The sequence below is a fragment of the Labrus bergylta genome, chromosome 11 (genome assembly GCF_963930695.1).
Source record: "Labrus bergylta chromosome 11, fLabBer1.1, whole genome shotgun sequence".
NCBI classification, from domain to species: domain Eukaryota; kingdom Metazoa; phylum Chordata; class Actinopteri; order Labriformes; family Labridae; genus Labrus; species Labrus bergylta.
This window is the reverse complement of record NC_089205.1, coordinates 16,362,020-16,379,535: the sequence shown is the minus strand read 5'-3', so window position 1 is coordinate 16,379,535 and position 17,516 is coordinate 16,362,020. Positions and strand designations below refer to the sequence as shown.

The following is a 17,516-nucleotide window of genomic DNA, read 5'->3' as shown; positions in this document are numbered from 1 at the left end:
CTAGGCCTTTGTGAGGTCACTACAATTAGGGCATGTTATTTTGCATGTAGTAATACAAATAGGGCTCAGAAAAAAAAACGTTTTATTTTCTTTTATTAGGTTTGGAATTAAATCCTATACAATCCCATTCAACCTTGTCACCCTGATATCACCCTAATGATTTTTTTAATAGCCTACTTTTCAGCTATTTCTGACATCAGGTCCTGTACTCTGCAACTTTGCCGCTAGATGCTGCTGCACGCTCCAGAGGAGCGTTCTTTTGTTTAATGTAAAATTAGTCACATATAATTTTCCTACCTTCTCAATCTTGACCCGGATTATCCAAAGGTTACTTTTGTGTAAAGAACAACAACACAAGAAGCAGAAGTTTTACAAGATTTGATTTATTAACTATGGTACAGATCACATAAGGCCTTGCTGTATACATCATTCCCATTGAGACAAATTACCATACTCAGCAAATAATGAAAGTTTTTAAAGTTTGATGTTATCGTTTTACTTTACAGTACTTCATTTATTTATTTTGTTATCCCACCCTCACCCCCATCCCACCCATAATTTCTTAATATTTTTTTTTTTTTATCATCTCTTAAATAGTGAGAGTGGTGGAGCCCTCTTCCTCGGTCAGGAAGAAATCATGCACTATACTGGGCTGGTCTCTCAAGTGTTCACAAAGAAATCGTTTAAAAAATGTTTTGTATTTTTTAATAATTAAAATAAAACATAAAAAAGAAACTTTTATTTCTATCACCACTGACTAAAGGGAAAAATGTTAGACCCCTGACATACCAATAAACAACCATTTGAATATAGTTTGCTTGTTTCTCATTTTAACTTAACAGACATCTGTCACCATTGTTGAAAAAATAAACAAAAAAGAAAAGCAATGCAGCCACATATCACTGAACCAAAGTCACATTTTTTTTAATTCAACTGTTCTTCTAAACTGTCACTTTGCTTCCCCTCTCTCCCTCAACCCTTTATTTCCAGTCTTTGGCTGCCTCACAGTCAGTTCAGTATTAACGCATTGATATACACGGGTAACGCCACTGGCCAGCGTTCACACTCAAGTACCAGTGGTCACCCCTATTTCCTACCTCTGTCTCCCAAATAATGATCCTGTTCACCTGGGTGCCATCTGTCCTCCTCCCCCTCCCCCATTCCCTTCACACTTTCTTTAAGGATCAGTGTGTGTAATCTGGACGGGCTAACAGGGTTACAGGGTAATGATCGCAAGAAGAACTACATTCCTCTCCTATCCTTAGTTTGGATCAGGCTGGTGTCTGGCCATCTGCCAAGCACAGCTTGCTAGGATGTTAGCTCAAACCCACCAACCCAAACACAAACTCTTGATTCTGCTATCCTTGATCACACTCATACACCCACACACACACACACACAAACAGACACATACAAGGTAAATAGGTAGTGTAGACTGATAAAATCTCCCTTAAGAATTCAGTGATTGGTTGAACGTTTTTTTCTCCTTTTGGACAGAGAGGATAGTCCGGGGAGACATGCAGAGATGCAATTCAGTGTCAAACAGAATTAACTGACCTTGGTGAGCATCTGTTTAACATTAACAGGCATACAGTGAGTTCATATGCGCACACCCTTTCTGGAGCTCAAACAAACAGAGACGTAAATGTTTGCACACATACACAAGCTTCCAGATAAAAGCTCAGCAACTCTCAATGAGCACTACCGCGCTGGTTTCTACGGTAACAGCAGGCTGGGGCTGAGGAATTCTGTGATGCTCCATTCCAGTCATGCAGACGGATGAATGGACTGTCTGTTCTATCTGCTGTCTCTCCCAAACCCGGACTGTCTCTGTTGGACTGGGAATGACTGGGGTAATGTGGTTGCATAACGGGGACAACAGCGGGAGTCTGGTGTAGTGGTTACACTTGTGCAAAATACCTATTGAAGTCAATCGAGAGCAGGCTGGAGTCTCCTTTCTAAAGGTGTGATGCTGTATCCTAAAAGGGCAACATGCTGAGGCCTGGAACAGTTGTTTCCAATTATGTTCAACAAATAAAAAGCCTCCGTCCAGTCAAAGCGTGAGCTTGGTTTACAGCTCTTGCTTGTGCCTTAAATGCTACATTGCGCCCCAATCTCCTAAATCTTCATGTCCTGCCACCAATATACAGCAGACGTGGCATGCAAGTTTTTTAGCTGTGTAAAAAAAGACATTTTTATCATCTCTGATTAAATGCAATGTAGCCACGTGTGTGGTGGCTACAAATCCTGAATCTACTTAATCTCAATTTGTGTGTACCAGATTTATAACGGCTGTTCTTATTTTATTCACACGTTTACACTACATGAGCTCTAACGTTAAAGTTACTTGAAATACAATGATGAAAAATCCTAACAATTTAACCTCTTCAAGAGAATCTGACCTTACAAAAACCATGGTAGGAAAATGATGCTACACCCATGCAGTAATGGTGAGGTGAGGTTATGGCTGCAGTACCCAGTTCTTCCTCTAGATGTCAGTGGTGTGCTCCCAGAGAAAGAAAGACCAGGGTGGACTGTCAATAAAGTGAACTGTGGCTGTCATGTCACTCATGTCAGCTCCAATTTAAAATGTGCCTTCAAAGTGCTCAGGGAAGTGCTTTTTTTGAACAAGGTCCTTACTGTGACAACTGCAGCGCTGACTCACTCCAAAAAAAAAAACACCACAGCATTAAAGAAGCAACATGACAGGTGAGGGTCCAACACTGAAATAATTCCCAGCATCTGCCTACAGCAGGAAATATGGGCACAACTAAAAGGCATGGATATGCTCACACAGACAGGTAAGACAGCTGCACAGACACTTACACACAAGGCCACTCGTTGAGTGATGGCCGATTTTCCCAAGATTTTGTCTAATGAAATAAAATAAATGCAAATTAAAAAACAAGATTTTAACTGTTTTAAAATTCCCCTTTTTAAGCTTTTTTGTGTTAGCCAGGAGGTCGAAGTTCAAGCCATGAGAGAAAGAGCAAACAGGAGAAGCCTTCCCAGAATGCCTGAGGTGTAAGAGCCCCCATAATCCTAGGCTCCAATTTGTTTCCTAGCAGATCCAGTCAGTTTGGATTTTTTTTTCCCTCTGTGCTTGGCATACTGCCACAATTGAAACTCAAATGTATCCGTGTGTGTTGCTGCGTGTGGGGTTGATAGATAGGAATGTGTGAGATGAGGAGGACAGAACATCCTGTCGGGTGAGTAGCAACACGTGTCTCTTGCTTAAGTCCTCATGTGCAGTGGCAAAATAAACTAAGATGTGTTCCAGGACTCGCTCTCTGCTTGAATCTTTCCCAGTTGTGGCCTCCAGGTCGTTATAGCAGGTGGATACGTTTGCAAAAATAACATGTGCAGCCCATCTTAATTCCCAGCAAAGTTCGAGGCGAAGGGATTGAGGAGAATGGTTGTCGGAGGCACACTGGCCACTGGGTGTTTTGTTTGTGTGTGTAGTGACGAAATCTCAACATAACATAGTTCAAATCCTCTTGCACATTACTCCTGAGTCCCTCCCTAAGTCCCTTTAACAGTTTCTGCCATAGTCTCACTCATCTATAGTGTGTTTGTGTGAAGGTTCTCTATAAGGCAAGGAGGGCACGTCTAGATGTAGTGAGACAAAAGGATGAAGTTGTGAGGAGAGAGGAAGATACTGCCAGTTCAGTGATTTCCCCTTTTCTGCCTTGTGTGTCTGTCCATTTTTCTAAAAGCAAGAGGGTCAAACAGCTCATCTTCTTCTTCTTCTTCTATTTCTTCTCCTTCTCCCAAACATGTAGATTTCTCCCTGTACATACTGCAATCTCACTAAATATCTCCCAACCTCTCATCCCACTTCCTGTTCTCATTTCAATTCATCTACTTCAATTTGCTCCCCAAAAATCTCGAATCCCTAAGTCCTGTTTTCTGTCTTTGTTTTTTGTTTTTTTATTCTATTATTCCCTTGATCCCTGGTTCACAGTGTGTGTTGTTCCGTAGGGGGGTGATGGGGGTGCAGAGAGGGTGGCAACAGGGCTGGTAGTGGAGACTGAGGAGTAGGAGGTGGGGAGTGGGGCGGGGACTGATGTTGATGGTGGTGGTGATGGTGGTGGTGGTGGATAGGGGGGCCATAGTGTGGTATGACAGGAGGGGTGGCGGGGAAGACGTAGGGAGTTGGCGACGGAGTTGGAGAGGATGAGTAGCCACCGGCCATGCAGGAGTAAGCTGAAGAAGAGGAGGAGGAGAGCGTGGAGGTGGGGGACCCTGGGAGGCCGTCAGCCAGCGGCTGATTGTAGAAGAAGTATGCGCACTGGTGGATGAAGCCTTCGATGATTGTCTGGTAGGTGCGGGTGGCTGTCAGGGCGTCCATGGTAGTGAAGTCTGGTCTCATCAGAGTTGGCCAGAAACAGATGGAGAGGTTCTCACTAGTCATCAGGTTCTGCTTGTAGTTCTGACCCACCCTGGGGGAAAAAAAACAACAACAAAAGTGTGAATTGGAAATCAATTGGCCAAATTTCAATTGCTAATTTTAGAAGAAAATTTAAAAAGGGATACTTCAGTTGATTTGCTGCTATTGCAATTCAATTCACTTAGCAGACGCTTTTATCCAAAGCGACGTACATCAGAAGAGTAAGTACAACACTAGCCCAGTCATACACCGCCACCGAAGCAGCGGGAGCAATGTGGGGTTAAGTGTGAACATTAATTATGTCTTCTACCTTGATAAGAAACATCAGAATGCAGGGGGCTCGTTTTTTTAGGGTGGGGAAATGAAACTAGGTTCAAAATGAGAAAAAAATTGGGGGGGAAACGTAATTTCCCACACATAATTACCCTGTAGTATTGAAAACAATGGCTAATTGGCTATATATTTTAAACCTTCACTGATTGTTCAGTAAATGCCAACCTAAACATTTGGGCTCTTTATGTTACTAATATGGAATCAAAACTGGAAATGAAATGAAACCAGAAACAATAAGCAGAGCCAGAATCTATGAAATTAAAACAAGACGTAGCCCTACTTGTTGACCCATTGGAAATGGGGAATGTACAGACCATTAGCTGAGAAGGTTGTAACAGAATCTACATCTACTACTATGTTACTGTAAGCTCAACGCTAATGCTAACATGCTCACAGTGTAGCATGCTTTTCATCCTCTTTGTTATGCCATCTACACCCAAATAGAGATGAAATCATCACTGCAATAACATAGCTGGTCTTTTAACCCGAGTAAAGCCTCTATTCTGTTACTGTGCTAGGTACGGTGATGTCACAGCGAGGTCACTCGACCGTGTGACCGGCGGTGTAGTCAGCACCACTGTCAGAGACCATCTTTGACCCCGTCACTCACTCACTTGTTCAAGTGGCTGATGACATATTTGAAGACTTCATAATTCTCCCTGGGGAAGCGGCGGAGAATGTCCTTCATCGTCTGGAAGCGCTGTTCCCTATCGTTGAGCTCTGGATAGAGGCAGAGACAGAAGAGAGAGGTTAGAGAAGGGAGGCTGAATGAAAAGATTAAGGGGGAAATATGTCAGGGGTGTGAGAAAGCAGAAAGGGGGAGGAGGGGGGGTGGTGGGGGTGCAATGTAGAAGAGGAGAGTTCGGAGCACAGTCAAAGCAATTGGATTCAGTTTGAAGAAAATCTGTGCAATACAAAGTGATTTCATCCTATAGCCTTGCAAATTTAAAATAAAAAAAAAGGTCATGAAACAAAGAACAAACACATCCCAGAGGAGAAACATACCGCATACACCCATTACAATGTCCTACAGATTGCACACAAACACACTCACACACATACATGGACTGGGTGTGTTAAGCCTGACAGCGAGGAGTGACTCAGAACAGCTGACGTCACTGGCTAACACAGTCCATTCTGTGTGTATGCGAGCGAGGCAGAGAGCAGCAGAGAGCAGCAGTGGGACCAGCAGATGTTCTCCTCCTCATCACAAACATGATTTACAATCAGAGAATTTGACTGTATATTCCCCCAATGAGGTCAGCAGGGATCAAAAGCGGATTTTTAGGCGTACTGACTTTACACAGTTCCTCCCGCTTTCCATCCATCATCTGTAATCAAAACTTAACATCCTACAGCTAATTTTAAGAAACGTCACCATGACAATATGCACTAAAATCCGCCCGCCCTGCTTTTCTTCATCTCTCTTTTTGCTGAAACTCACAGTCAAATAACTCAAATTTGGAAAATGCCAAGCACAATCGTGTGCTTTTCATGTCTCTAACTCCACCTCTCTCTTCTCCTTTTGCTCTATTGTGGCACAGACTGCAGCAGCTTTATCAGGTCTCTGTCACGGCTGAAGGGTCTCACTGGGGCCGTGAAAACACACACACACACACACAAACACAGAGCTTGGTGAGTGACAGCAGCCTTGCGGCCCGGGGGTAAATCTCTCTGGTGCGATGCAAAACTAAGCTACGCCTTAAATCTCCATTGGAACAGATTAGGGGACAAAAAAAGAGAGGCAGTGTAGAGCCTCATTTATCTAACATATAACTGTTTTCTTATGACTTCATCCATAGTGCTGCTGCATCACTGCGTTATATGCAATCATCCGCACATCCTCCTGAAGCTTTAAATATTCTCTCCTCAATCCCTTTTTCCTCCAACCAGCAGGGCAAATCCGATTCTCCCCACGGATGGATTTGGATTGCCAGAGTTGTGCTTGTTAGGTTAAAGAAAAATCACAATGAACAGCGAAGGATTTAGGCAAAAATCCAATACACCTCGGATTTTTTAAGTGGAGAAGTTCCCCCCACATCTTCAGACCCCATATCCCCCTCCCACCACGCAGCCCAGGACTTACTGAAGGCCTCCACCAGCTCTCCCTGCATGCTGTAGGGCACCAGAGGGTCAGGTAACTCGGAGAAGAAGGCCTTCATGGCTCCTGCTACTGTGTTGATGGAAAAGTCTTTCTCCACCAGGTCCAGGCTGTGGTCTAGGGAGAAAAATGGAAATAGAAAGAAGACGTTTTTAAGCACATATCACAATTGTATTTGCATATAGTTAATAAGAGAGGAGCTAAAAAAAAAATTGAAATAACATCTATATAAAGATACTGAAAAATACTGTAATGTATCTTGCAACCGCCCATTAGTTGGCAATTTAAATATGTCAACAGTCAGAGATTTGTCTTCTTTTGAAACTGGTCCTCATTTTTAAATTGTCTGCTCTTATTGTGTTAAGGGTTTCACTACAGCTGGTTTATCTTATCACATATTAGTCATAATAATTACAATAATATGTCCGTGCATTTTCAGGGAAGGCAGCATGAGTTTGGCTTGACCAAACAATGAACAAAAGTTAATAAATGGAATTAATTGAGCTTTAAAATGAGTTTTGCATTGATGTGATGGAAGTATTTTAATTCATAGGGTTGATAAGACACAGATATTACTGTAAGGGAAATCATTCATGACATACAAATAGATGTAATATAAGCTACATTTGCAGTTGTAGAGATTTTTATCCTTCCTCCTTACTTATAACTTACTTTAGTGTGTACTAATTGTAACTTACTAAATTGATTGTTCACACAATTTGTAGACAAACCTACACCATCACCTGTGTTTTAACTTCTCAATTTACCATGATATACAAATTTACCACAGTTTCATTTTGATGTATGATGGACTTTAATAAAAAGCAGAACCTTGGACAATTAGAAAGAAGGTTTGAGAAAATCCAGAGATCCAGACACTACAGTGGAGCTCCAGAGACAGCGTGCACAAGAGACTTAATTAAAAAAGCCATTTTCTGATAAGTTTTGACTGTACAAAAGGTAGTGTGAGTCAAAGAAAGAATGGTAAGAAGAAAGTAGATGGGTGAGCAAGTTCTAAACCAGACTGAGAGAAGCCCCCATTTCTGAGAGTTATTAAAGTGCTGTGCTTGTGATGTTGCTTCCTCCTGTAATGACTATCTGGATCTTCAGGTCGCTGATGAAGGGCCATCTTCTGCCGAGCCATGAGACACCAATGCTGTAATTGTCTTGTTCCATTGTCCCACAGGCTCACCATGTTTCAATGAGGGGCTTCAACTCTGATTACCTGGGTTGGATTTAACCTCAACCACACAGACAGACAGACAAACAGACAGACAGACAGACAGAGAGACACAGACACACACACACACACACACACACGCCATCTTGACCTGCAATCCATCTCTGTCGCGACATGCTTCATTAACCAAACCAATCTGGGGGTAATTAACTGCCCACACCAGATAGACACATGCTCCGAGACACACATTGGGAAAAACCTTGAACCAGCACATGTGTCAACATGCACACGCACACAGGTAGCAGGTAGAAGATTAAGGAGGCAGCTCAACACTCTACAAGGAAGCCGAGGCCAATTCCCTAGGTACAATGCTGCTCACTGGTTAATTAAGGGGATCCAGGCGTGTTATAGACAGACTCAGACGAACCCACCAGCACCTTAATGGCCTTTTCTTTCACACTGAGTCCTATATATGAACAGCTGAAGCAAGAATGAGCAGGTGTCCTCATGTATGTGGGAGAACAGTAAGCAGGGAATAACAAACCTTGGTCAAATTGCCGCTGCATGCTCTCCATCTCTGCCTTGTTGCCGCTCACCCTGTAGATGCCCTCCGTCAATAATCCTAGCACAGGAAGATAAGAGGAATATTGTTAGATCACAGTTTCATGTTTAAAGCGTTAATTGTTGAAGATCAATTATGGTTTGATACATCGTTACGTTAGGTATAGAAGCACAAAGTAAAACTACAACAGGCTGGTTTAATGGTCTCTACATATGTTCACTTCAATTTAAACACACTATTAGCACTACTTTTAAATCTCGTCAATAACTACTGCTGGCCAACTGAGAGCCCACTAACGCAGTGCCACACAATTTTAAATGAGACAATGCAGATGTCTCTGACACAAAAGTGAATATTGAGAGGATATTTTAGTGCATCCACAATTTTCAGATAGGGAAGTGATAAATAATAATAAAAACAACTTCATTTATATAGCACTTTTCCAAAAAAAAAAAAACAAGAGCTTTACCAAGAATACAAATAAATACACAAATTTACAAATAATAAAACCAATAGTTAGGCAAATAAACAGGTATTTGAAATAAACACAAGGTGCCCAATCAAAGGACAAGCGACCAGTGAAGGGAACCCCCCCCCCCCCCATCCCAACCATGAAAGAAGAAATGGGAAAACAGAAAGACTGAGTGTCTGCAGAAAGATTTTGGAAAGAGAAAAGGGAATGTAGAGCCAGGGCTTCATGCTTAAAAAAAGGAGGGAAAAGCTACTTAATTTTCTGTTCAGAGGTACAATATATCGAAAATGTGTCTAAAATGCTTCGTCTGGTGAAACCTGTCCTGTTGGCACCTCTGTGCCAGAATGTGTTGAACACAAATAGAGGGAACATTCAGCCCAATCATTTTTAAGACAAACACTTTAGCTGCGGTAGTAAAAAAAAACAAATGTAGGTAGATACAGAAGTCGACTATAACTGGAGCTCCCCATTCATCACTGCAACAAAACAACTTAATAGAGCAGGAATACAACAGCCTGCTATTTTTCATACAATTATGTCTATCGGTCCTTGTCCCTTTTTCTTGAATGTGAGTTTTTCATGGTTTAATGGCTTTCAGCAGGTGAAGTCTGGTGCAATATGATGGAAGGAGCCAGTTTAATAATTATGTAAGAAGCCTGTTGGTTGTTATTTTCTATGTACAGCAAAATCTATTCAATAAACTATGTGATTGAAAAGACTGTCAGAGTTTTATCAACTACCTAAAATCTCTGACATTGATTTTTCATAGCTTCTGGAGGCACTTTTATTTAATTACTGATCTTTAAGTTGATACAAGGACGACCGAATAAATAATCTATTACTTCCACCCATGTTGGACAACTTTTGTCTTACCGGACAAATTTACATCAACACCAGAAAGTGAGCTTTGCTGTTTTCCAGACATTCATGAAACATGGCTTAAAACAGCCCTGCATCAGATCTCATGTAGCATATTGTATCAATTAAATTTGTAGTTTAAGTAAATATCTTCTTAGTTGAAGTAAATATCACTTTAAATCTTGTTTTTAAAGCAACACACCCCTGTACTCTGGAATAGAAAACACAATCAAACAAGTCCAATGAGGACAGTGACGAGTCTGACGACAGCAAAGACACATCTGGAGTGAGAGAGCTCACTTCATTTTCTCTCATTAATTATTCTTGCAGTTCATATAAAAATAAGCTTTCATCTCCCACTCTTGATATTCTCTCTTCGTTCACACTTTGCCGGTGATTCAGGGAGACAAAGAGCAATCCAGAGGGAGCGAGGGAGATAGGGAGTGGCAGAAAAAAAAGAGGGCGAGATAGAGAGAGAGGCAAGGAGGAAATGAGAGAGCTCTCAGTCGAGGCATACAGCATCGATCTGCTCCTTCTACCAATCAATTATCCACAAAGGCTTTTCTAGCCAGACACTGGGAAATCAGGGATGGGTGGAGAGATAGAGAGAGGGAGAGTAGTGTAGCAGCTGTGAGGAGAGAGAGAGTGAGAGAGAGAGAGAGAGAGAGAGGGGCAAAATAGGACAAGCACCCAAGTTTGAGGAAGATAGTGGGGGAGTGTGAGCACACAGAGGAGAGATTCAGACAGATGACAAAGAGAAAGCGAAAAAATGAAGGGATTAAGATAAGGAGGGATATACAGGGGGATGCGAAATGTGTTCGAAACAACAAAACACATAAAAGATGGAGGTCTACATGAGACAGGAGGGGTGCACAAGGCAGAGGGAGGGGGGTCAAAGTCAGAGGATGATGGTGGTGAAAGAAATAGGTTCGCTCAAACATAGAAGCATAAAAGGATCCTATTCCTCTGTCTCACTGTTAACAATCTTCTAAGCAACAAGAAAACCTTTAAACATCTCATATCACAACATGATGTACAAGTTCAAGTCCATTTACTTTCAATCATTTACATGTGCTGTCATTAAGTGATCTGTTCATATCAAAAAATAATTATCTCCTAAATCTCTAAGTCCAGTGTCCAAGAATGTAAAGTGAGTTTAACTCCTTGTCTGACGATCAGTAAATTCCTCCCTCCGATAGGGCAGTACTCGTCGATGAAGTTGGACTAAAGCTGGTTTATTGCAAAAGTCAACAAACAGTTTAGTGCGTGTCTCTCACAATTGCACAGTCAGAGAGTGAAGAGAGTCTCTCACTTCATATACCCTCATTCAGTACACACACAAATAGAACCTGAAGCCAAAGGATATAACCACATACAGTAATGACCGCTTCAAATAGTATTCATGTGAACAAAAATATAACTGTGAACCTGCAATAACACAGAGTAGAGTATGATAAGTACTCCTGCAGCATGTAACTGTCTGACAAACCTACAGCTGCTCCCAAATCAGCCCAGAACCACAGCGACTGCCAGGAGCCTGATATAGAGTTCAGTCACTGGGTGCTGCCCTTTACGTCTCTATGGAGTTCCCTACAGCAAGCAGGTATGCTGCAACACACTAACACACATTCATCACCTGGCTACCCATGAACAGAACAACAAACTACAGCTCCCGCACTGAGACAAAACTCAGCAGAGCAGAGGACAGATAAAAGCAGTCACTATGGATTGATTTTATACAGCTGTTTTTCCTGCAAGAGTGCAAGAAAATAACACAGAAAAGCCCTTCTATTATTCCCAAGGACAAAAGAGGGAGCATTGAAGTAAAGTTAGGACAAGCAACAAAGAAAAAAAAAAATTGAATCGAAAATCGAAGAGATAAAAAGAAAGTGGAATTTTTGTCTCCAAAAAAAAAACTAGTTTTCTGACTAGAAAATAAAAAAAAATGAAAATTTGTCTGAGGGATATCATCTTGGTAAAAGGTGTCACTCTTTTCCAAAAATGGGATTAACATACTAGACTAAGTGACATATAGGAATAAACGCAGAAATTCTAAGGTAAGGTTTAAGTTGGCTGTAACTATTTTTGTTGAAGAAACTGGGAAAACGGGAAGGATGTAGGTCAGAGCAGCAGGCCGAGGGTCAGCCTCACAACTTCACTCATTATCAGCTCACACTATAGTGACAAACGTATAGTGTCAGCGCCATGTGCTCATTTCCTGAGTGCCATTATACTGCCAGATTGAAGACACAGATACAGGATAAGTAGAGCCTGACTTCTTAGAGCGAGTACATTAAAAAAAAGAAACACATTGTAACGCATTTCCCCTGCCAAATGAAGTCATTCTGTGTGTGTGTGTGTGTGTGTGTGTGTGTGTGTGTGTGTGTGTGTGAGTCATTGTGTACTACATGTGTAAAGTAAATATATCTGCGCAATGTATGTACACACACATATACAGTATAACAGAGAAACACAGAGAAAAAAGCTGAGCCCAAACATTCTTCCAATTTCCCATGTTGTGATATTGACCGGATGGGGGGAGCGATGTGGAAGAACATTACCTGGCAACCCCAGGCTAAAATACATACCACCTCACAAAAACTAGCACACACAAAGAAAGCTGACAAGAGGAAAGAGAGGGCAATGAAGAAGGGAGAAAAGAGATGGAGGAGGAGAGAAATGCAGTGAATTGTGAGAAGTGTCAGGACAGGGGGAGAAAAAAAGAAATATAGGTTAGGAATAAAGATGAAAGATATCAAATGTGACAAGTGAAGGTACTCGGAGCGACAGGGGAGGAAAGATGACTGGATCAGGAGAAGAAAGTAGAAAGGGGAAGCAGAGGGTTAGGCAAAATACTAAAAGAGTGAGTGTGTGTAAGAGGTGGTAAACACCTCTCGAGGAGCTGTGTACTCATCCCGACATCTGAAGCCTCTATGCATATAAACGCATATTCAAACTGGTTTTCTTCTTTATCAAGATGTGTGTGCTGTGACTGTTTAAGTTTACATCCAAATAGCGTGAGGTAAAATCTAACGCGATGCCTTTTTATCCAGGGTTTTTGGCCCATCAACTCCTACACAGAAGGAAGGCACTGGATGTTTTGTAAGGTCACAGTAATCCACAAATACAGAGTCTCTAATCGGGACAGAGATTACAGTGGAATGATTTGGCACGTCAGCCAGCACAGCCATGTTTTGAAAATCTCACTTGCTCTGATGTGACTCACTTTATGAAAGGTGAAAAAAAAGACAATTCTAAGCAATGAAAGTGCAATTTAGGTTGATGATAGACTTTCCTGAACTACATTAAGGTGCTTTACAGTAAGACAAACATTCAAATTAGGAGAGGAACTGTTATTGTCATGACCTCAGTGTTTCATTTAGAACATTTAAGGAAAGATTTTTACACTAACACTTCTGTTAGGCTGATTCTGCTGTTTAAGTACAACTTCACCAACATTTGTAGAGCTCTGAGATTGCATTTACTTGTGTAAAAAAAAAAAAGGAACACATTATTTTATTGGCCCGTCATTTTTTATACTGTATCTCTGTGTGAAGTTTCTTGTTGAAAAATACAGAATTAACTCTTTCACTGAATTCAGGTAAATAATAGGCATAAGTTTCTTTGACAGTTCTTGAAGAACGACTTAAACTTGCTATGCTGAGATAATAAAGACTATTTTATGATCACTTGTACTGCATTTAAATTAAACTTTCAATTAAATTTAACAGCTTGCAAATAAATTAATGATTAGATAAAAATTCTTGATGTCTGGGAGTGGAGGTGTTGGACACAGACGATGGCTTAAGCATCTTAAATCCTGGTGAAAGTCCAGCCAAGAACAGAGAGACAAATTCTGATATCTTTAAATACACATCAGTGCTGCAGTGAGACGCCTCTGGAGGAACAGCTGGTGGCAGACTGAGGGCAGTGGGGCACCAGAACAGCCTAGCAGGGGGTTTGGCATCTGGGCAACAGGGTAACAAGGTTAGAGGAAGCTATCTAAGCACATCTGTCAGAGGAGAGGAGAGGAGATATCTTTCCTCGTCATCTGTTTTCACTGAGCCTCTGACAAATCTTTGTTAGTTTTTTTACTGAAAGCCAACACAACCTTCAAAATAATTCAGTCAGAACTAACTGCTGGATAACACAATCCACTTTGCCTTATTTTTTTTTTAACAGGTCTCTAGCTTTTCAAAAAGTAAAAGTAACTTCAGGTCCATGGAGGTGCTCATCATAAAGCCCAAAGCTTTGCCAAGCGCTTCCTTTTTTTTTTTTTTTAACCGGAACAAAGAATATGGGAGACATAAAAGAAAAGCATAGAGACACAAAGGCTGTTATGAAAAAAAGAGGACTGTAAAATCACACTCGGGCAGACCATTGTAGGTAACAATCCCACCAGGGAGGAGGATTAAGTTGAGGCAAAAGAAAGAAAAAAGAGAGATCAAATGAGAAAGGTATAGCATACTGAAAGAAGAGTGGATGCTTTGATATTCTTATTGAGATTGTAAGAGAAAAAACTTAAAACAAACCTGTCTGGCTTGCTGTCATTTAGCTCTTTTTTTAACACGAAGTCAAACAGATTCTCACCTGTTGTTTCAATAAAACGGATGCACTTTTCAATGAAGACAGGGATGGGCCTCTCCAGACTGACCACGCTGGTCAATGGCATGCCAAAGTAGTTGCTTTCGATCGGTTTGGAGATTGAATGCCTGGGTTTGGATCTTGGTTTCTGGAAAGTAAAAAAGTTGAGAAGAAAGAGCAGGTTATTTGATGAAAACAATTCAACATAAATTGAGACTGACTGACATTGTCACTGCTGACGTAGGAAAACATTTCCCAAACTGACGCTCAAGCCCAGAGGCGTTGCTCTTGAAATAAATGACTTAATCATGACCTTATTTTAATGAGACAATGCGTTTCTGTGTTTGGATCTACTTGAGCTAAAAATGTGAAGAAGCACACGTGCACACTCATCCAGCACATTCCTACAAACCTTAAACTGATAAGTTATCACACATTCCAGTCTTGAGCCCTGTTCTGTGCAAAGTGAGATAAACATCAGATCCTTCATCACTCTGGACTATTCATTCTTGCCCTCCTTCCTCTGGCATTCTGTGTTTCACCTCTCTGCAATTCCCATATAATCAAAGTCTCTCATCTTAAAAGACCTCTAACATACTTCTGCAACATATTCAGCCTGCCTGCATATTGCTGTTGCATCAGTTATTGTATTGCACTTTCATGGAGTTCAGTGGGAATATTTTGAAGGCCCATGAGGCCTGGATCTCTCGTAAGTCTGTCAGGCCCCGGTGGGCTGCGCCCCGGCAGGCTGCACCCCGGCAGGCAGGGTGGTGAGGCAGGGCTGCATGGTTGGCTAGTCACACAGACAGAGGGAGTAGTACAGGTCTGACAGACAGACACAGGAAACAGAGCAGAGGAGTGCTCATTAGAGAGAAGGAGCTCTGCATGCCCTCTGCTCCACATACTGGCCTCACTGCACTCCAAACATTTAGATACCACATATACAAAGTAACTCACAGCTAACTCACAGAAACCACTAATTAAGACTCAAAATCTCACCTAGAAATTCACTGCACTGCCTGATTTGTGAACTTCCAATAGCAATGTCTTTGTTGTTAGTCTTATCTGCAGGCTAGATGGTGCTAAGGTATCACCCTTAATTAGGATTTCATTTAGAGGAGCCAGAACAAATACATCTGCATGCCAAGCAGCAACCTCCGGTCTTGAGAAATGAAGCCAATGCAGAAGTGCAAAATTATTCAGTTCGTCGAGTGTCCGCTTGAAGTCACATACACACCACAGCCCAAAAAAAGCCTGTTTTTACAGCATAAATACACATATTTAAAGCTTGATACAAAAAAATGAAATAGGTCTGATTAGTTTTTGTCATCATGGGCACACATTGTACGGGGCGTGAATTTATTTTAAACGTCTCTGTTTTGATTTTATAAACAATACGTGTAGTCTGAGACGGCATTCCCAGCATGGCGGCTGCTGCCGATGAGCCTCCTGGGCCCCCTACCGTAACAGATGGCATCACTCAGGCTTCACCCATTAATATTTACAGTCTATTCTGCACGGCAATATAAATGACCAAAACGTTTTTAATACAGATAAATCATTACCAGTTTGGTGGAAAATATTTTTTGAAATGATAGACAAAGTAAACTGCAAAAAATCAAGACAATCATTTAATGGCAGCTCACTACCATAAAGTCTATCTTCAATTTTACTACGCCTAATTCTATTAGAGTTTTTTTTTTTTTTATCCTTAAAAGTTCATATTCACATTAACTTTCATTATGTAATTTTCACGGTTTGAAATTTACTGTTATGGTCTGCTTAAAGTATGTTGTCTTATTCTTTCACGTCAAACAGAGATGCAACTAGCAATTCTCTTTATTGCAATTAATCTTGAGTGTTCTTGAAATTGCTGGTACAGGCAAATGATTTCCTCTATCATCATAACACTTTTCAATTATCTTATCAGTTGACCTATCACTGCAGCTCTAACTGAAAACTATCGTTACCCAGACACATTCTTTTTTTCTTTTTTTTTAATGTTCATGTCAACAAGTTAAGAAATGTGGTTAATTTATATTGTTAAGCTGCTCTCTCGAGTTGTTTTTATTTCTATTAGCCTTTAAGAGCTAGAATAATTATGCTCTTTATCTGAGTTTATCTGTAAGTAAACTGGCAAAAACAATACAGTCACGACTTCATCATAGTCAACAGAGTGCTGAAGTGTCAGGACGTATAATGTCATAAAGCTAGCTCTGTTTCGCTGGCTGACTTACTGGAGGAGATTGTACTCTATTCAATAAGGCCCCTGAGATGTTGAAGAAAGCTCTCCGCAGGAAAACATCGAGCTTTAACGACTCCAGACTTTCCCAACAAATATCTAGTCCAGCTATCTTTCTGTTATAAGCCCCACATGAGCCGATTCCTTCCTGGAATGCCTTCACTTATCTCTCCCAGCTACGTTCCCTGCTGCCTCGTTTGATCCCTCTGTGACAATCTACATACAGAGATCCTTACACTTGTGGCCATTAACCAAACATCTGCACATCTAAAATTGAAGCGTGTCTTCATGCGAGCACAAAACCACTCACATGAGGCTTTCATTTATCTACAGAAGTAGTAATAAAAAGACAAGATGCTACAACACAACATCCTCTGTGATAGCGGAGAGCAGTGCTGTCATAATTTACTGCCAAGTAAATTTTGTGGCTCCAAGTAGCAGCTCATAATTTATTTGTGTCCTATTTCACTCAGTGTGATGAATATCTGTAACCTATCTCAGTTTAGCATACTGTCTAAATGCTGTTCCTTTTCCTTCTCACTGTCTTCTCCCCCTGCAGTTTTGCCTTATGGCCACTCCTTTTAGTTGCTGACTGAGACAGGATATGTTGCCAGCGCTGAGAAGACAAAACAGACCTCTACCACAGAAGACAAACAAAACACATCCTTAATAATAACATACAGACACCCTACTGAGGGTTTACATATACAGAACACTGAAAAACAAAAAAACCCTCTTCTTTCTCTACAGCTCTTGATATTCTTTCACTCTCTTTCCCTTTTATTGTCCCCATC

At 41.1% G+C, this 17,516-nt stretch overlaps 1 protein-coding gene across 1 annotated transcript in view; it reads right to left on the bottom strand.

Moving 5' to 3' along the window:
• Positions 1-363: 363 nt before the first annotated feature.
• Positions 364-17,516, bottom strand: part of arhgap35a (Rho GTPase activating protein 35a) — a 57,969-nt gene continuing 40,816 nt past the window's right edge. Inside the window, exons 3-7 of the mRNA XM_065959966.1 lie at positions 14,487-14,628; positions 8,549-8,626; positions 6,810-6,941; positions 5,338-5,443; positions 364-4,442 (exon numbers count right to left, since the gene is read on the bottom strand). Of these exons, the coding sequence (XP_065816038.1) occupies positions 3,959-4,442; positions 5,338-5,443; positions 6,810-6,941; positions 8,549-8,626; positions 14,487-14,628 (942 nt within the window). The 3' untranslated portion in view covers positions 364-3,958. The remainder of the gene's footprint in view (positions 4,443-5,337; positions 5,444-6,809; positions 6,942-8,548; positions 8,627-14,486; positions 14,629-17,516) is intronic.